Below are 21222 nucleotides of genomic sequence, written 5' to 3' on the forward strand. Positions count from 1 at the left end.
CCCAAACTCTGTACTGAGAGGGATGCTTAAAACTCCTTCAGGCTTTAGGTTAAGCCAGTAGAAGCTCAGTCTCCGTACCCTGTGTGAGGAGGGCCATTTGCCTCAATTTATTTCAAGCAAACACACTAGTTATTTCGCACAGCCTGCCCCTGGCTGTGTTTCTTAACTAAGAGGAAAGTTCACAGGGATCTGTAAACAAAATGTCTGGAAAAGGTGACAAGGCATTGTAACTCCCAGGTTCCTGGGCACACTGTCTATTAGTGACGTCGTCTGGCATCTGCAGCTTACCAGGGCCAAACCTGCTTTTGATCAAGTTCTGATGTAGAAATAAAGGCTGGACTCCAAGGTGTCCATAAAATCACTCTACAGGAAGATAAATCCCAATTTCAACACTGCGGGAGGAGGAAGCCCATTAGCCCGGTCTGCTGGGCGGACCTCTTGGTTAACACAGCCTTCACGGGTGCCAGCATGGCTGGGTAAGAAGGTCACAGGCAGTCGGAATGGGCCCAGCAGAGAGGAGCGGTCTCTGCTTGACGCTGCCTGCTGCCTGCAGAGGAATCCTTCATCCAGGGCCCCGTGCGAATGAATGGTCTCTAAGCACACAAAGCTGTTTTTGAAATCTGAATAAGAAGAGCTCAGCTAGCATCTACAAAAGTGTGGTTTGTGGACTAGAAATTATGAAGGGATCCAGTTTTTCACTTTGCTTTATCGGCAAGCATCTTTAGAGAGACGGGCTCTTCTGTAATAAACAGTCGTGGGACACAATCGTTTTGGAATATGGTCTCTGTGCTTGATTGCAGGGTCTGCAGGCTCCAGACAGTAGGAATGCAACGCTTAAGCTTCTTCACTTACTGCCTGCTGGTGTACAAATACAGGATTTGGCAATTTAGCCTAAAGCCTTAGTCTCTCCCGCTCTGGGAGGTACGGAGAACAAGTAACTTTCTACGGGCTCTAAGGCAAGAGGAGGCCCCCCAAAGCTGAAATCAGAGCCAAGGTGTGGGCCTGCTGCATGCATAATCCACTCACAAAACACAGTCTGGTGGACCCCTTACTAGAGCTAAACTCTGGACTCCCCACCCTGAAATAAAATAATAAAAAAAAAAGGTCAAATCCTCATAAATGCTGAAAAGGAGCAGCTGGTGGCCGGAAAACCCTCTATAATAATAGGACCAGAAATAAAACCAAAGCCAAGTACAAAAAGATGTATCTGTAAGGAGAGGGTTGGTGTCAAGAAGAATGTATGGCTACATTTGTCTGCAATGGACCCAGAGAGAGTCAAGAAATTCAAAACTCAGAACCCTTCCAGAGACGCATCATATAATCACCCTCAATATCTTTAAAACACTGATGATAATCATGTGATGGAACGATCCACTGTCCCAGATTTGTCCCCAGGTAGTACAATTCCCCTCTAATAGCAATCACTGGGGCTGGGATATTTGTTAAGGAACAGCTGCTTGACAACTGAGGCCTCACCAAATCCTCTTGGACAGAAATTTGCTATTGGCTGCATGCTCCAGAAGTTCGCTACATATCTATCTGTGAAGGGCAAATTTATAGACTACTGATCAGCCGTGTTAGCATGCAATCTAACTATTGATTAACCGACATTAGGGTTCTGGTACTGTGTAGGATGCATCCAGAAGCCAGGCTTCCTTGTAATCCCTATCAGTATTAGAATATTTCAAGAGAAATCCTTTAACTTGGCTTACTTTCTGCCCTCGGGTATGTGCAACCTATCCAGAAAAAGCTAAGAATTGGGTCCTAAGGGGGCAGCATTGCTGGCCTAGTTCCAGTCCTAGAGGAAGGGCGGGTTTGAGTCCCAGGTTGTAGTCCATCACCAAGGCGAGGCAGGCAAAGCAAGAGCCCCAGACAGCCCGTCACCTCCACTGGCAGGAGCAGAGACGTGGAAGCATGAATGCTCTGTTGTGCTCAACTCACCCCCCCCCACACACACACACACAAGCCAGGACCCAGCCCACACATGGGGCAGCATGCTTTGAGGGTGGGCCAAACACACCCACGGTCCAATCCGGAATAGGCAATGTGTAAGATTCCATTGGTAATCCATTGGTGTGTCAAGTTGAAAATATAATGAAACTACCACAATAACACAGGAAAAACAACAGATTCTAACACCTAGTCCTGGTCTACCAGACCTGTTTGTTTTGAATAGTCATGGTGTGTCACTTTGAATGCCTCCTCTGTAATCGCGGCTGAAATTTAATGACCAGTGTTACAGGATGAGGAAGGTAGAACCTTCAAGAGATGGTTACCTTGTGGTGGCTCCATCCTCAGGAATGGAGTGATGATGGTATCTCAGGACTAAGGTAGTTATCACAAGACTAGATGGCTATAAAGTGGGACTGCCGCTTTCTGACACTCTACCCTGTCTCCTCCACTCAGCCCCTAGAATTTAGTGATAACTGAAAGAAGGCAGGATATTTAGGCATTTTGAGTCCCACCCTGCCCCCTCCCCCCACCACATACCAAGTTCCACCCTTACTTTCCCACGTGTTAATATAAAGATCAAATAAATTGACATTACACAAAGTCATGTTGAATATTGAACTGTTAGATAAATTTATACAAAAACATTTGCCACACACACACACTCAAAAAAACCATTTATTGGAAGCTTTAGGAGCCAGATATGGGGTGAATGCCTGCAATCCCAGTGCTCAAGGGGGTTGAGGGAGGAGGGGCCACATAGCCTAATCCTGCCAGAAAGAGGAGAGAGAGAGAGAGAGAGAGAGAGAGAGAGAGAGAGAGAGAGAGAGAGAGAGAGAGAGAGAGAGAGAGAGAGAGATGAATCCACCGTTAAGCAAAACAAGCTAAAGCCTAGAGGCAGTTACTTCCTCCTGCCTGGGTGATGCCCGGGGAGTCCAAGCAGAAGTGAGTGAAGGAATAAACAAACAAGCCTCAAATTTTCAAAGACTTAAAATACCATAAAATCCGGTCTTCTACTGGGACGTAGACAGCCTTTGCACATAGACATGGCCATGAAGAGAGAAGAGACAGGAAACGACGACAGGGAAAAGAGCATATATGGTGTCTCCGTTAGGGTGGCATTGCTGTGAAGGGACACCATGGCCAAGGTAACTCTCATAGAGGACATTTAACTGGGGCTGGCTTACAGTTTCAGAGGTTCAGTGCATTACCATCACGGTAGGAAGCATGGCAGCGTGCAGGTAGGCATGCATCTAGAGAAGGAGCAGAGAGCTCTACCCCTTGATCCAAAGGCATTTGGTAGGAGACTGTCTTTGAAGGCAACCAGGAAGGAGGGGCTCTTCCACAGTGGGCAGAGCCTGAGCATAAGAAATCTCAAAGCACATTCACAGTGACGCACTTCCTCCAGCAAGGCCACGCTTCCTAATAGTGCCACTCTCTATGGGCCCAGTATTCAAGTGCATGAGTCTATGGGAGCTGTGCCTATTTAGATCGCTAAATATGGTGTCCTAGTTAGTCCTGTCTACTTGACAAAGCCTAGAGTCACCTTAGAGAAAAGCCATGATTGAGAAAGTCCCTAGGTTAGGTTGGCCTGTGGCTACCTATGTGGAGTGTGGTCTTGGTTGTCTCCGTGGGAAGGCCCACCCACCATGAGCAGCACCATTCTCTAGGCCAGTGATCCTGAGCTGTATAAGAGAATGAGCTAAGCCTCAGACTATGTAGGTCAGTAGGTCAGCAAGTGGAGCTCTTCTATGGTTTCTGCTTCAGGTTCCTTCCCCCGCCCCCAATCCCTTCAGTGGTGGACTGTGACCTGTAAGTGTGAGCTGAGTAAACCCTTCCCTTGCCCCCAGGTCACCTGTGGTCAGGATATTATTATGGCAGCAGAAAGGAAACTGAAATGTGCAAAGCTTGTTTAAAACCTGGGAAGCAGTCTCACTTGCCTAGAGCTTGGGATAAATAGCATTTAGGCAAACTGTTGCTTTTGGTGTTCATTTTTAAAAAATGTTTCTCATTTCATTATTTATTTCATCTGTGAAGAACCTATTTCTCTGTGTCTGTGTGCTTGTCTCTTTCTGTGTGTCTGTCTGTCTCTGTCTCTCCTGCCCCCGCCCCCGTGTGTGTGTGTGTGTGTGTGTGTATCCATGCTTACATAAGTATGTCACAGTGTATGAAGGTCAGAAGACAGCTCTCAGGCTTTCTTTTTCTGCTGCTACCACATGAGTCCCGGGGATAAAACTCAAGTTGTCATGCTTGGCAGAAAGCACCTTCTTCTGTTGAGCCCTCTCACTGGCCCCACATTCTTATTTTTAGAGGCAAACTTTCCCATCCTTTTATTTCAAATGTTAATTATAGCAATATAATATCAGCAATGTGTCTGCCGCATGACATCTAGATGGGTAAATATTTATAACTCAGCCCGCATGCTAGCATTATTACCCAGTAGTCTCTGCCACGGAGTATGTTAATATGGACCTCAAAAAAAATCCAGCATACTTTTCTAATATTTTTTTCTATTCTTGGCTATAATGGCTGATTTTTAATGTTAATGTTTCCATTGTCTTAATATTCTTGCTTGTCTCATTTATATTCTGAGATTAATGATACTTCCAACACATTTGATTTATCATTTAGAGAAAGCACTTGCTCAGAAAGTCAGTGTTGGATATTAGATGGTGATTGCCTGCCTGCGATGAATTTCTTCTCAACATCTGCAAAGATGATTTGGCTTTCTTCTCCCACTTAACTCTAAATGAGAGTTCTTAAAGAGACTTCAATAGAATTCATATTGGTTTTGAAAAGTTAGGGTATTTAAAACAAGTCACATTTCCAATGCTTGTTTTCCTATCAAAGACAGATATATGCAATCTCTCTCAAATTCTAGCTGATGCTTCACAATTAAAATACTTACTTTTTCTATATTTCAAAAGGGAAGTACCCCAGGGTTCATTTGTGAATGCTTGTCTCTAGCTTGTGACATCAGAGGTTTAGGAACCTGTAGGAGGTGGGATCTAGCTGAAGAGGCTGGTCTCTGGAGCCCAGTCCTAAAGATTATACCCACAACTACTTCTGACATGAGTTCTCTGCACCCTTACCCAACAGCAGTGAGGAGCCATAGGTCCAAGCCCCACCCTTGCTAGTCCCTAGCTATGGCTTCCCTCTGTGCTGGGCAGCAGCCTTAGGTCCAAGCCCCACCCTTGTCAGTCCCTAGCCATGCCTTCTCGCTGTGCTGGGCAGCAGCCTTTTAAGCAATCCATGTACCATGGAGCGTGGTGGAGATCGGAAGACAACGTTCAGGAGTTGGTTTTCCTTACACTGTGGTTCCACAGATCTAACTCCTACCACCAGAGAATGGTGGCAGGAACCTTTTCCTACTGAGTCGTCTTTCCAGTTCTTAAAAGTCATTTTTAAATGAACATTTGGTTCGTTAAATCTTCCCTTGACTGGAATTAAGTTGCATAACCAATGCTATGTAACAGCTCCCACTATATTTTAAGTGTAGCTACTGCAACTAATTCCTAACATCAAGGTTATACAAAAGAAGATACTCTTAAGTCAGGATGACATTTCAAAAGAAAATGTGCTATAAACAAAAACTTGTTATCTCATTTTGCCTTTAGAAGAGGTGTAGTTTTGGCCTGAAAGCCTTTATGATCAATCTCTTGTTTTATTTGAAGCTGCCAAGATACTCTTTAAAGTTCCTGACCATCACAATGCACCAGTCACTCTAGAAGAAAAGCAGAAAGGGGAGAAAATGTAAAACAGGTAAGTTATGCACTGTTTCAATTTCCGTTGTCGACTTGGCCGGATTTGGAATTGTCTTCAGAGGGAGTCTCAATTGGAGACTGGGCAGATGAGGTGGATCTGTGGGTGCAGGTGTGTCTGTATGGAATTACCACGATTGTGTTGATGAAGTGGGAAGGCCTGCCCCCTCATTCTCTGAGGGAGATAAGACTGTGTAAGAGAAGAGGAAGACAGCTGAGCACTAGAGCTCCTCACTCTGTTCTGACTGTGGAAGCAACGTGACCAGCTGCTTCAAGCTCTTGCTGCCTGGACTCACCACAGATGACCTCACTCCACGGCAGGAACAGGAACAGGAGGTGTTATGGGGTTTGTGACCCTTCAGAAAAGACTACAGACCAATCCAATCATAATTAAAAGATTTATTGATTAGCCGCTAGCCGGAATAACAGTCTCTGAGCCAAATTTGAGATAGCCATAACGGAGGGATATGGGGAAGGACTTTCAAAGGGGAAAACCACAGGAAGAACTTCATACCTATGCAAGGAGGTAAAAACTCTTCTGCTCTGCCAAGGTAAATGAGTAAGGCAACACAAAACAATCTGTGGGATTCTGTGTACAAGTTACAGTAGCCAGAAAAAAAAAGAAAGTAAGTAAAAGAAGCAGTTAGTCATATCACAAATAGTCACAGCTATACATTTTCGGGTGGGGGTCACTGGGTCAGGGTTACCAGGAACTTATACTCCAGGGACTGGAGTCAGGTGCTTAGTGGGTGCCAGGGTGGATGGCTAGCATGACAATGGAACTTCTTCAGCTGTGACAGAGGTAAGTAATTACGGGATCAAAGAGATTCCTTTGTCAGAGTCAAACTGAGTGGGCCTTTACAGACAAACCAGACCTGGGCTTTCCTGAAAAACACTCCCATGAAGTGTCACCAACACCCTGCTAGATGCAGAAGGTCCTTCTGAGGACCCAGCTGACTCAAGGACCTTCCACCAGACACATTTTTTCTTTTTTTTTCTACAGTCCAAATACTGCCACCCCTGCAGAACAAACATCAATCAGTCAGATACCTGGGGAATAAACCATCACCTATGTAAAAAAAAAAAAAATTAAATTAAATTAAATTTGACACAAACCATAAGCCAGAGGAAGCCAGAGGATGGAAGGAGCCATCTACCTTCCCATGAAGGAGCATTGTGGCGGGATCTTAATGAATGGTGTGGTGGCTTAAAAGCGATGCTTTGGGGTAAAGTGGTGGAGGTTAATATCATTGTCAACGCCACTAGATTAGAGTAACCTAGGCGACAGTTCTGGAACTGAGGGAAGAAAAATAAATCTGTCCAGTGTGAATAGGAGTGTGAGTATTTCCATCCCATGTGCTGACATTACAAACTGAATAAAAAAAGAGGCGGGGGTGGGGGGGGCGGGTGGGGGGAGGAGACAGGGCTGAAATCTGGCTTGGCATAGGCATTCCTTTGTATTTTCTGATCTGCCCAGATGTGAACAGGGGAAGAGCTGCCCCTGCCGCTGTACCTATGTGTGAACCAAGCCAATGCCAACCACACCCACTCCAGAGTGCATGCTTTCCTAGGTTCTAGGATCAACGAGGACAAAAGTAGCAGTGTCCTCAGGTAGCAGAGCTGTGATTCAGGTCTACGTTGCCTGATTCCCAACTCTGTGTACTTGACCATGCCATAAAATCACATTTTGCTTTAGAACACAATCTCATTGTGGCCAGACGATTAACCGAAGGGAGAAAAGCTCATTTCAGAGATGGTTCTGGTAGTCTCACTTCAAAGCTGGAAGTAGTGGTGGTGGATTAGTGTCCAATCTACTCTTCAAGATGGTCGCCACTGCTAAGTTTCTGACCTAAGCTAAAGATACGTTAAATTAAGAATGGGAACCCAAGCCAACTAGATGGTTCAGGGAGTAAAGGCATTTATTGGTTTGAATGAGGTATCCCTTGTAGCCCGAGGCATTTTGATACTTGGTCCGCAGTTGGGGGAAATGTTCTGGTAGGTTTAAATGTTCTGGTAAGGTTCTGAGGGCTTACTAGATGGAATATATGCCTGGTCTGCTAGGTTTTAAAAGTAACGCACCATTCTCTGTTCTCTCCGCTTCTTGCTTATGGATCGAGATGTGTAAGCACCAGCAATAATGCTTGCCTTCCACAGCATTATTCTTGTGCATTGGTGGTGGAGTCCTTTCTCTCTGCAACTGTGAGCCCAAATAAACTCTTTTCTCTATAGGTTGCCTTGGGAATGTCTTTTTGTTTGTTCGTTTGTGTGTTCGTTTTTATCACAGCAGTAGAAAAGTAATTAGTACAAGTTTTTTAGCACCAAGTCTGATCATCTGTCTTCCATTCTGGGGACTCACATGGTGGAAAGAGAAAACTGACCCCTGCAGGTTGTCCTTTACCCTCTACCACCATACTGTCACATGTATACACGCGCATGCACACACACACACAAACACACACACACACACAAAACTTAATTTTAAAACTTTTAAAAGGACATGGAGCTAAATCAAGAAGGAATTATGAGGAATGGTGACAGAGGCTCTAGAGGTCTATGAAATGTATAAAGGGACAGGAAGGTGGAAAAACGCCAACAGCTGGGTTCATAACTGGGCCTCTGGGTGACAGCAGTGCCAACTGGGACAGGGTCAGTGTGAGCAGACAAGCCAATTCAGGCATGCTGAAATGAAGGTGCCTTTGGCATATCCAAATGAGAACACAGGTTTAAATGGCATCTTCAAATCTTTGGACGTAAATATCTTTTAAGGTATTTCATGTCATCTTGTGCCCTCCCTTGTCAGTGTAGGAGTTGTAAGACCTAAATTGGCAGCACTCTGAACAACCCAGGGTGTGTGTATCACATATTTAAAGAAATGGCCAGGCACTAGTATTCTATGGTGAGCAGCATACACATAGTTACTTGCCTCTAACACAAATGCTAAACTAAACACCAGTTAAAATGGACACGAGGGGATATTTCTGAAAGTAAAATGAAAATATAACTTTGGAAAAGAACAGAAAACCATGAGTGTCAACCAGTGTGCCTTCAGACGGGGTAGAGAGCTGCAGAGGACCCCGCAACCTAAACGTCTGGGAGAAGATGGCTTCCTCAGAAACAACCAACAAACCCCGTGTCAGGATGCATGCCCGCACACATTGTGTTGCTGGTAGTTGGGTGTACCATCCCTTGACACACGTTTCTTAAGTCAATTCTGAGATCAAGTAAGTCTTGCCATCGGTGTCAGAGATGCAGACTGGATGCAGAGGGGACTTGACATATGACATATGACACGGGGTGCCCTATAAAGAGTCAAGACAGAAAGAACTCACCATGCGCAATGTTCATGTGTATCTTGGAGAAGGGGTCTTCTGCACAACCATCATCCTTTGGAGAGGTAATATTGTGGTATTCAGATGTTCAAGTAGGCATGCTCATTGCCTCAACAGATTTTAGACCTACGGCATCAAAACAATTCAATATTCATATTAATATAAGCACAAAGATATAGTGAAATACTATAAAAGCATGAACTGGGGAAGAAATAAATATGCATCCCTTGGAGAAGATCATGTTTCAGATGTATCATTTCCTAACAACTGCCTTCAAGGCACTAAGGGTATTAGGAGGTTTGAGCTTCGTAAGTGCACCACATTTGTGGAGGGAATGTGGAAGTCACACAAGTCACTGTCCAATTGGAAACTCACTCTTGCTTGCTGAAGAGAAGCCTGGAAACTGTACCTAAGTTTGAGCAAACGGAGGGGCAAGAGGGGGCTTTCGACCTCCAGTCTGCTCTTCAGGGCATAGCTGGAGAAAGGATGCTCTCTGAGATCACTGAGTCATCTCAGAAAAAGAACTGAGTTTTGTAACTTGAGATTCACTTTGACGTTCATCCAGCACTCAAGAGGCAGAGGCAGGCAAATCTCTGTGAGTTCAAGGCCAGCCTGGCATACAGAGTGAGTTCCAGGACAGCCAGGACTACAAAGAGACACTTGTCTTGAAAAAAAAAAAAAAAAAAAACCTAAAACTTTGAAGTTACTTTCTTTCATATTTTTTATTTTATTTACATTTCAAATGTTGTCCCCCTTCCTGTTCCCCCATCCATCCTCCCTTTCACCTCTAAGAGGGTTCTCTCCTATCCACCCACCCACTCCCACCTCACTACTCTAGCATCCCCCTTCTCTGGGGCATCAAACCTCCACACGACCTAGCATGTGCTCTTGCACTGAGGCCAGACAAGGCAGTCCTTTTCTACATGTGTAATGGGGGGTAGGGGGGGACCAGCCCCTGGATGTTCTTTGGTTGTTTGGCTTAGTCTCTGGGAGCTTTGAGGGGTCAGTTGATACTGTTTTTCTACCTATGGGGTTGTAATCTCCTTCAGCTCCTTCAGTCCTTTCCCTAACTCTTCCATAAACTTCCTGAACAGATCACCAATGGCTCAGGTTCTAAGATCAACATTTGACAAATGGGACCACATGAAACTGAAAAGCTTCTGTAAAGCAAAGGACACTGTCAGTAGGAAAAGCAGCAACCTACAGATTGGGGAAAGATCTTCTTCACTAACCCTACCTCTGATAGAGGGCTAATATCCAAAAAGAACTTAAGAAATTAGACTCCAGAAACCAAATGACCCAATTTAAAAAATGGCTACAGAGCTAAACAGAATTCTCAACTAAGGAACTTCAAATAGCAAAGAAGCACTTAAAGAAATGTTCAACACCTTTAGTCATCAGGGAAATGAAAATCAAAATGACTCTAAGATTATACCAATAAAAATGGCTAAGATAAAAAAAAAACTCAGGTGGCAGCACATGTTGGCAAGGATGTGGAGAAAGGGGAACACTTCTCCATCGCTAGTGGGATTGCCAACTAGTACAACCACTCTAGAAATCAATCTGGTGGTTTCTCAGAAAATTGGAAATAGTTCTACTTGAAGACCCAGCTGCTATATGACTTCTGGGTGTATACCCAAAAGATGCTCCACTGTATCACAAGGACATGTGATCTCTATGTTCATGGCAGCCTATTTGTGATTGCCAGAGGCTGGAAACAACCCAGATCCCTCAACCAAAGAATGGGTACAGAAAATGTGATTCATTTACACAATGAAATACTGAGCTATTAAAAACAAGGACATCATAAATGTTGCAGGCAAATGGATGGAACTAGAAAATGTCATCCTGAGTGAGGTAATCCAGACCCAAAATACATGGCATGTATTCACTGATAAGTGGATATTAGCCAAAAAGTTCAGAATACCCATGAAAGAATTCACAGACCATATGAAGCTTGACAAGAAGCAAGGCCCAAGTGTGGATGCTTCAATCCTGCTTAGAAGGGGGAGCAAAATAATCACAGGAGGAAGGAGGAAGGGACCTGGGTGAGAGAGGGGAGGGGGAGGGGAAAGGGGGGCAGGATCATGAATGGGGGGGTGGAGACAGGAGAGAAGCCCAGAGGGCCAAGAGAATGAATATAAATATGCAGCGGTTGGGGGTGGGGGGCAGGATAACCTCTAGTAAGTCCCAGAGACCAGGGTAGTGAGGGGCTCCCAGGACCCAGTGGGGATGACCTTAGCCGAAATGTCCAACAACAGGGAGATGGAACTGTAGAGACTACCTCCAGTAGGTAGACATGGCCCCCAGTTGAGGGATGGAGACACCCACCCATCTCAAATTTTTTTGACCCAGAATTGTTCCTGTCTAAAGGAAATGCAGGGACAAAAATGGAGCAAAGACTGAAGGAAAGGTCATTCAGAGACTGGCCCACCTTGGTGCACACGTGCACACACACAGGTGCAGATGTTAGAGGTCCACTTTTCAGGAGTCAGTCCTGGCCCTTCCACCACGTTCTCTGAAGCTCAGACTCAGGTCCGGGGAGCAGGGTGTTATTCAGCACGGGTATTTACTTACTGAGCCGTCTCACCAGCCCCAAATTCAGTTTTAATGATGTTTCCTATTGCACCATCCCAAGCATGACACCACACCCATAAGAGACCACAGAAAACAGATTGTGTACCTGTGAACTAAACTAAGGGCTTCCTTCCTTCATTGTCATCTCTTTGGCTGGCATCATTGTATTCTGATAGTGTATTCCCTTAGTAAAACGACCATGTCGTCATAGAGAAAAATCTCAAAGACACCCAAAAATCACCCACAAAACCCATAAAGTTCCCTCTGGCACGTCCTAGTTTGTACATATACATTTTCCAAGGATCATGTCTGTCACGATATATCTATCACCATTGATCATCTGTCTATCATCTGTCATCTACCAGCCTATCTTCATTATCCTCATCTAGGTATCCCCATCAGTCATGACCTATAATTCCACTGCCTACATGCCTATCTGTTACCACTACACATCATCTATATCCATCCCTATCTATCTACCACCTATGTATCATCTATTATCTAGAGTCTGAATGAATCATCTGTATATCATCTGTCACCACTACTAACCCACCTGCTATCTGTCATCTCTTATCTATGTATCGGCTGTGTGATATTCTAATTATTGGTACTCCTTCATCAAACACACAAATCACCATAATTTCAATATACCCTTTAAGCTGTTTTTTGTTGTTGTTATTAAAGCATATGAAGAATATTTCAAACCTCCTACAGTAGCACTTTTTAGGAGCCTTCCCCCAATCATTCTGTTCCATAAAAGTATGGTAACCAGCTATAAGCAGCTAGGTGTGTGATCGTTCAGTTTGGCCATGACTAAACTCTGCAAGGGGTGGGGGTAAAATCTTCAGAGTGTCGTGTGCAGGCATCTGGGAGCTTCCTGACAGCTCTGCTGCTCCTTTCTCACCATCTTTGAGTAAATAAATAAATTGTATTAGTCAACTAAACACTTGCATAAAGAAGCTTCAGATTTACAAGACCGCTGTCACTTCCTGTGCCCTACCTCTGGCGAAACAGGAATTCTGATATAGTTATGTGTGGGATCCAGATCTTCAGGCCCTCTAAAAAGCAGAGGCATCAGATCCTATCACGCCCCATGTCGCTCTACTTCGAGTCAGGACAAGGATGTTGGATGACTCCAGAGTCAGCTTTCCATGTCCCAGCAGACTTGAGTGAAATGATAATTATTGATCCAACAACCTGAAATGGTTTTTCCTAAGTCTGTAGGGAAATACTGTACAAATGTGTACTCGGGGACTCTTAAATAATACTTATTAATGACTTGGCAAGCCATAACTGCTTGAAAGGAGCCATTAAAGATAAAATGTAATTCCTTGTCAGTTCTTTCATCTGTGACCTTCCTGTTAGAGATTGCCACACCTGTGTGTAGTCAGGCAGCTCCCAGCTGCAAAGGATGCTGAGACAATATCTCCATCAGCTAGCAAGTGGACTTTTCTTCTGAAATTCACCAATTCTCCCACCTTCCTTCCTGTAACATAAGCCATGCTCCTGTGCTGGAGAGATAGATCAGCAGTTAGAAGTACTTGCTGCTCTTGCAGAGGACACAGGTCCAGTTCCCAGCTTACAATGGCTTACAACCACCTGTAACTCCAGTTCCCTGGGGTCTGATGCTCTCTTCTAGCCTCCAGAGACTCCTGCCTACAAGTGGTACACAAGTACTCACACACACACACACACACACACACACACACACCATAAAATAATACATAATTTCTAATTCATTCTCTTAAGCGTGTTAAAACTCCACAATTATTTTACTTTGGTCCAACTTTCCAAATTTGTTTCTGTATATTTTAAACCACAGTAAAAGTTGGGGATATTTGTTAGTACCTGTCACGATTCTACTAAATTCTGATCAACACATTTTTGAAATTTTTTGTGTCTTGAAATATTCTCACAGTGATTATCACCCACCACCCAACTATCAAAAAATGAGAAACTTGTGTCGCCATCACGAAGCCGCCTGTGTCACACTAGGTTTTCAGTGGCACTTTTTAACCTGTCCCCTGCTGCACTCAGGGGAGCATAGCAAACTTACATTTGAGCAAAGTCAAGTGTGACTTTTCCTTTCCTATGCTGGTTCTACCAAGACACTGCAGTGAGATGACGCTGTTTGGCCAGTGAAGGACTCACTCTGAGTTTCCTTCTTTGTTTTGAAACCTAAGCTGGAGGGCAGGACTTCTAAAACCTACCATGTGTTGCTGGAAGAACACAAAGAGGTTGAAGTTATCTCCTTTCAATGTGTTGTGGCACTGCAGCCTAAAGCCAGAACTAGATTTTTCTTTCTTCTTCTTCTTCTTCTTTTTTTTTTTTTAAACCCTGCAACCTGCCTGCCATGAATGCAGGAGGCAGACTGCCTCTTTGCTGAACACCCAGACAGGGCGCTGATATAACAACAGTGGACAAGCAGCTGGGAGCTGGGCTGTCAGCCTGTCACACACTGACAAATCTGTTGTTCATATTCAGGCAGGATGCGTGTGTCCACTCGCCACCAGCATCATCCATCTAACACAGGAGGGGGGATGCGGGCAGCCTGCACCCTGCTGTCTACGGACCCAACACGCTTATTACAATCCTTCGGAAAGCTTGCGACTAAACAACTCATTTGCTTTGTGATGATGGACCAGGCAAATGAGACAAGTAAGATAGCCTGAACAATTTTTGTTTCTCTCCCTTCAAAGTGCCAAGACAGCCTGTATTACCATTTCATGTCACATACATAAAACCATAACTCTAAAGAGCACCAAACGGCTCTTCTGAAAATCTAGTCAGGCAAAAAGAAAGGGTGAAATGTAAGAACTGTTCAATTAAAATATTGTTCTTTGAGGGGAAACACACTTTGGACACAATATACAGGGCACCCCAAGCCCCCACCCCTTTTTATTTTTCAGGCAGGCAGACTGACTTTCAGAATGATATTTGGCAAATTTCCCCCAGAGCTATTGTATCTGTAACACTCTGACTCCCTGTCTCTCTGCAGAGCCACTCTAGGCCGATTGCAAAGTCTGCCTGAGATTGAATTTACAATTCCCCAATCACGACATATCTATATTTATATGGCTCTTTGTAAATCGATAAAAAAAAATACTTTCTTGTATGCATTTGGGAAGAATTGAGACGTAGAGGATACGCCGAGTTCCTGGTATAGAGTGGTTCACTGTTTGTCGAGCCACCTAGGTAAACCTGAGTTTACCCAGATCGTTGAGAAACAACACGTGGTGAAAAGGATTGTACAGAGCACTACTCATTATATAAAAAATTCATCCTGGTTGGGGTTCATTTTCTACACTAGTACAATGTGAATGCATTCCTACCTAGAAAACAACATTTTGTTTTTATCTTATTGGTTTTTGACAAGAGGCCTTATGATGTAATCTGGGCTAGCCTCAGACTCTCCACTGTAGATTACCTTAGATTCCTAGGAGTGTTGGAAATCCTTGATTCACCTTAGTTATGATAGTGCATAGCTTTAAGCAAATGTTTTGTTCTGCTACAACACGCCCCATCTTTTTGTAGGTCTGAATGAGAAGAAAATTGAAAACACGAATCTATAGTGAGTCAAAGACATTAGAAGGGTTGATTCATATTTTAAAAATAATTTACCCTAGTAGAAAATAAATCATAAATATTCAGGAGAGCCAAATAATTCTGATCAACTTGCACAATTATCTCGATTAACTCTACACTCTCAAGTTTTAATATTGTGCGTATTATCAATATAATAATGAGGTAAATTCTTATAAAATTCCTGGGTGCCCTTTATTCTGCCCTAAAACCCTGGTGATTTTTGATTGACAGAAAGATTACCTAATAAACCTCCAGTACAAACTAATTAATCACTTTGAATACAACACTAAATTGGCAGGCATAAAAAGCAAATGAGATGGGTGTTGAGGACCATTTTCAAATGACCTTAGTTGAAAGCCAAGTACAGACTGATTTCATCCTGAGCAGCGAGGGCCAAGTTCACGCTTGCTCCCCACCTGCCCGCCACGCCCTGATAAGCGCTAGGCTCTGTCTCGGACCAGACAATGAAGCAACAAGTCCCTGGATAACTGGTGAAGGGCTGGAATAGAAAGCCAGTTACACCCGGCTTGGCCTCTACTGGCCTTGTAGCCTACAGCCTCCGAAGAGCCGTTAGTGTAGTGGGGTACCATGATCGGTGGGCTCCTTGGAGGAAGACTTTGACTTCAATTTTGTACCCTGTGGCAGGGCCCTCTGGTGCTGCGGTATCCGTGAGTCAGAGTTACAACAAAACCTGGCATTTTTGATCATCGGATTGGACCTTAAATGATTTTTCCCCCCTTTGGGTTCTTTTACTAAATTTAAATGTCCAAAGGGAGCCAGCAAGGTGGTTCCATGGGTAAAACCACTTGCTGCTGAACCTGAGTGATCTGAAGTCAACCCTGGGACCCACATGGGAAAGGAGAAAACTGGCTCTGAGGGTTATCCTCTGACTTCTACATGTCCACACACGCACTCCACTCACCGCCCATTCATTCATAAATAAGTAGGCAATAAAGCACAGAAAGACACTACCTCTCTACCAGCACAGGAGTTACTTTTCCACTGCTGTCACAAAATGTCTTGCAAAATACTTGAAGAAAGGAAGGGAGGGAGAGAGAGGGGGAGGGAGAGAGGGAGGAAGGGAGAGAGGGAGGGAGGGAAGGGGGAAGGAAGGAAGGAAAGAAGGAAGGAAGGAAGGAAGGGAGGGAGGAAGGAAGGAAGGAAGGAAGGAAGGAAGAAGGAAGGAATTATCTAATGGCTGGTCATAATGGGCCCACAGACCAGAAGCAGAGACAAATGCTGGTCCTCAGCTTGCGTTCTGCTTTTTGTGCGCTCCAGGATCCCAGCCCCTGAAATGGTGTCACCTACTGTTAGGCTGGCTATTTCCCTCTTGCTAAGCCTCCCTCAGAACACCCACACATACATTCCCAGAGGTGTGTTTGCACACTGGCTGGAAACCCACTCCAGTTCAGCCTGAAGAGTAACTACACCTGGAAAGCCAGAGATCTTAATAGTTCGTGTGCCTTTTGCTCATTGCTCTAAAGAGACAGAGTTGGTTCATCATCAGATTCGATCATGAACACATGAAGTGAATGCTCCCCACCCTCTTTCCCAGAGCCGCCTCCGGGCTCACACCAGCTGCTGTGCTCTGTGGGTTACACGATCAAAGTGCCTGGGGGGGGGGGGGGGGAGATGCGCAGCCCTGCAAGAATAGGAACGCATTTCGTAGCTTCCTTATGTTCCTCCTGCAGCAAATAACAACTCAAGGGTTACCTGCTATGTATCTCAAACTATAGAAATGATCTCTGAAAGTATAGTCTTTGAATATTCAACCTGGAAGAAAAAAGAGACAGACAGATGTAAACACCTGGCAGTCCTAAGAAGCACATAGTGATGCATTAGGCTTCCCACACCCCGCCCTATCTTGAGTCCGCCCCAATCTACTTCCAAGTTTTGGGATGTTGCTCATAGTGAGTGGCTTATCTCCGCTGACCTCGTCGCTCATGACCAGCTGTGTGTCCAGTCATGGGATCTCTCTTTTGATTTCCAAATGCACACATGCCTCCTACCAGGCAAGAGGTGCGTGAGGAGATAGTCATGAGCCCCAGGATCACTGCATCCCCTTGCTGCCTGTTCCCCTCTCTGCCAGGCTGTCTTCTCCCAAGCCACTCCCAGCCCAACCCGGCTGCTCCTTCAGCGCCCTCTCTTTCCTGTTCCTAGCTGCTCTGAGACAGAAAGGGAGAGCGGAATTATTTATTGTGCGTCTGTTTGAAGTGAAAGGCTTTTACATTTTAATGAGCACTAAATAGGTGCAAGGAAATATTGTTCATTAGCTGTAATCTGCGGAATTGCTTGAGTGAACTTCCTTTGGAGGCTGCTTTAAACGGCTCACTCAAGTAGAGCAGTTTGTATGGTAATTAAGGGAGCATTTTTCTGTCAACATCTGTGCTGCTATTTATAACAGGGGAGGTGGCTTGCGGCTCCACTGGAGGGCTGGAGGGTGTGGGTGCTGAGAGATGCAGGTGGAATGGGGTGGCAGTCAATGGCTGCACAGCCAAGGCTGGCAGCCATGACAGGCTGGCAGCCATGACAGGCTGGCAGCCATGACAGTCTCCTTTCTCTGCCTTTCCTCCCATTCAGCCTCGACTAATTCTCAAAGAAATCCATCCACATTCATCGTAGCTAAAAGAATTCTTGCTCTGACATCTCTCCATTAATCACAACCCCCACCACGCAGCCCAGGCAGGGAGATTGGAGAGGCTGCGGAGAAACAAGCACTCTTCAGCTTTGTCAGTTTGTTTTCTGTCTCATGTGCATTTTTCCTCTGTGTCACCCTGATGGGGCAGCAAGATACCAGAATTAGAGCTGTGGCAGTTGGGGGGCAGTCAGAGATGACCAGGAAAGAAACACTGAACTGGGCACACACCCCCCTCCATCCCTGCTCAGGGGAGGGAATAGACATCTTCTCTTACTGCAATCTGATAGTCCTAGCATGGCCTACAACAAGCAGGACTCCGTGTCCTTCTGAGGTGGCCTGAAGGAGTTTTTATATTCTCTGCAATACCAGAATGACATGGCCTGCATACCCTCCAACCAGAGCTGAAGAGCTTACCTGGAAAGGCAGGCAGGGGCCAGGCTTGAGAGGACACAGGACATTCAGCAGGAGGGAGGCCAGGCTTGAGAGGACACAGGACATTCAGCAGGAGGGAGGCCTGGGTGCGAAGCCCAGGTGATTGAGAGGGGCCGGGGGCCTGCAGAGGAAGCTGATGACAAGGCCTTGGGCTGAATTGGTGGCCTAGCGTTTGGGGGGACACAGAGGAGCATGTCAGAGTGTCCCCATGGGTGAGCTGGGAGCGAGGGGAGGGAGAAGGCGGGCAGTTCTGTGAGTGGGTCGGGAAGGCAAGGCCCCATCTGCTAGAGGCAAGGAGGAGTTGGAAAAGCAGTAGCTAAGTGCCACCTCTACTCCTCCAAAAACAGTTTGATCCTATCTTTTTAAATTTTCTCCAGCTTAAGGTAGAACCAGGCAGGAATCTTGAGAAGGGCAGCCACTTTGCCTTGCTGCGAAGGTGCAACCCAGGAGGGGCAGGGGCCAAGCATATCCAGCCACTGGAAACTGATGGAAGGCCTCCCACACCAGGCTGGGAGCTTACTGTGAGGGAGTTTCTCTGCGTATGCCCCATGCTCTCCTTCCTTTCTATCCCCACTTTTCTTCTTTCCTGTCCTGTCACTCCTTCCTTCTTTTCTGCCCTTTGAGACAGGTTCTCCTGAAGCCCAGGCTGGCCTTGAACTCCCTATGCAGCAGAGGATGACTCTTACCCTCGGGGCTTCCTCTACCCCTGCCTGCCGTATTCACAGTTGCACACCACCTCACCTGGTTGATGCAGTGCAGGGGATCCAGCCATGGGCTCCATGCATCTTAGAGAAGCACGCTACACCCCCAGGCCCCCAACTCTGCACCTTTTAATTTTTAATACATGAACATTGTCACAAAATCAATATCTTTTGAGTGAATGAATAAATTATTGAGGATCTGTTGACATGCAGAATGGTTTACAATAAAAATGTGGAGAGTGATAGTGGCCAGCTCCTCCTCACCTGGGGACCTTTCACTCAGGCAGTGACCTGGGAAAGAATTAACAGCCTTCAAACGGAATATGCTCTTTTTCATCCCCTCCCCCAGGAACCCCCATTTTGGAAAAATACATAAAGAAACATCAGGCCTACTGAGGAAATTTACGAGTGTGATGCTTTAGATGAGAAACGCTCCCCATGGGCTCTTGGATGGGAACATTCGGTCCTGAGGTGATGGTGTTATTTACAGAGGCCATAGATCTTCTGGGACGTGCCACCATGCTGGAGGAAGTGTGTTGCTGGGATTGGCTTTGAGGATTTCAAGCCTAGAGAAACTGCTTCCTCGTTGTGATGAAAGATGTGACCACTCAGCTTCCTGCTCCTGTCAGCCGATGCCATCTTCACACCATAACGGGTCCTACTGCTGTGGAGCCATAAGACACAATAAACCCCTTTTTTTTCTTGTTGTCTTTGGTCATGGTGTTTTATGATAGCAACAAAAGTAACTAATATCACAAGGGACATATTAGATCCTTCTGTGTCTCTGTGTCCAAAATACTTTACAGAAGCAATGGAAAGTGGGGAAAGTATATTTTGGCTCATGATTTCAGAGAGGATTCAGCCTGTCGTGGAAGGAAAGGTGTGTGCAGTGGCTATTCCTGCTTGTCAACATGACTACATCTGGAATTAACTAAGACCCAAATGACTGGGCATTTTTTCTTAGTTGAATAATTAAGGGATTTTTTTCTAAATTGAATAATTTGAAGTGGAAAGGCCCACTTCTAATCCAGATCTTTGAGGTGGGAAGATCCACCTTTAATCTGGGCCACGCCTACTTCCGGCAGCCTGTCAAAAGGACATGGAGGAAGGAAGCGTTTGCTCTCTTTACCTGCCTGCCCTCACTTTCACTGGCAAGTCCACTCTTTCACTGGCATTAGAACCCACTTCTTTGGGATTCTGACACATCCTGAAAAGACACCTGAGACATCCAGCCTTGTGCACTGAAGAACTACTGGATCTTTGGACCTTCAGTTCATAGGCAGCCATTGTTGTTGGATTAGCTGGACCACAGACTTAACTTATTCTAATACCTCTCCCACATTATATAGAGACAGAGACAGAGACAGAGAGATTGATAGATAGTAGTTTGATAGATGATAGATAGATAGATAGATAGATAGATAGATAGATAGATAGATATTCATTCCGTAGGTTCTGTTGCAGAACCCTGACAACCAGCATGGTTGCAGGAGCATGCCTGTCTATATGGCAGACCAGGAGATAGAACAGATCATGCCCAATCATGGATATTAATTTTTAAGGCTCATCCACAACTACCTACTTCTGCCTGTCAGGCCCCACCTCCTAAAGACTCAATAGCATTTAAAGAGTGATACTAGCTGGGGGACTAAGTGTTTTTAAGTAATCGAAACATTAGCCAGTGGGAGACATTCAAACCATCACAGTACATGCAAACTCAACTCCTATTGCATCAACTTTGTAACAACTGAATCATTCTCCTTATTAAACTCCATCTTCACTGACAGGCATTGTCATTAGGAGCAGTATTTTATCGCTGTGTTATTTTTGTCTTGATTTTACAAGATTATTAAACCATGTTTGAATTCTGTATTTGTCCAAAGGCAATTTCGCTTAATGACTCATTTTGAGAAGTCAAATAAAAACAAACAAATGTAATGAATCCCAAGTGACTGAAGATAATTTACACTTGGAGATGCTACAAATAACTTAGATTTTTTGAGTAGCTGCCACATGATTATCAGCTCGGAGTAGCTTCCTTATCATGATTTTTCAATAGAAATGAGTTTGGGGGAAGAAATCTGTCATCTACTGAATGTCCTTTCCCCTTTCCATGCTAGTCAGTTTTCTGGAACTATAACAAAGAACCAGAGATTCCTTTTAGACAGGAATGCCTATTGTGGCTCTTATTTTAAAGGGTTCAGTCCATCACCCCTTAGGCCTGTCACTCTAGTTCTGTGTTAAGGCAG

The 21222-nt window shown here is 44.9% G+C and overlaps 1 protein-coding gene across 1 annotated transcript in view; it reads left to right on the plus strand.

Moving 5' to 3' along the window:
- Positions 1-19659, plus strand: part of Gpatch2 (G-patch domain containing 2) — a 174974-nt gene extending 155315 nt beyond the window's left edge. Inside the window, exons 10-11 of the mRNA XM_052201321.1 lie at positions 5625-5712; positions 19323-19659. Of these exons, the coding sequence (XP_052057281.1) occupies positions 5625-5707 (83 nt within the window). The 3' untranslated portion in view covers positions 5708-5712; positions 19323-19659. The remainder of the gene's footprint in view (positions 1-5624; positions 5713-19322) is intronic.
- Positions 19660-21222: the final 1563 nt, after the last annotated feature.

Source organism: Apodemus sylvaticus, chromosome 12, assembly GCF_947179515.1.
Source record: "Apodemus sylvaticus chromosome 12, mApoSyl1.1, whole genome shotgun sequence".
NCBI lineage: Eukaryota > Metazoa > Chordata > Mammalia > Rodentia > Muridae > Apodemus > Apodemus sylvaticus.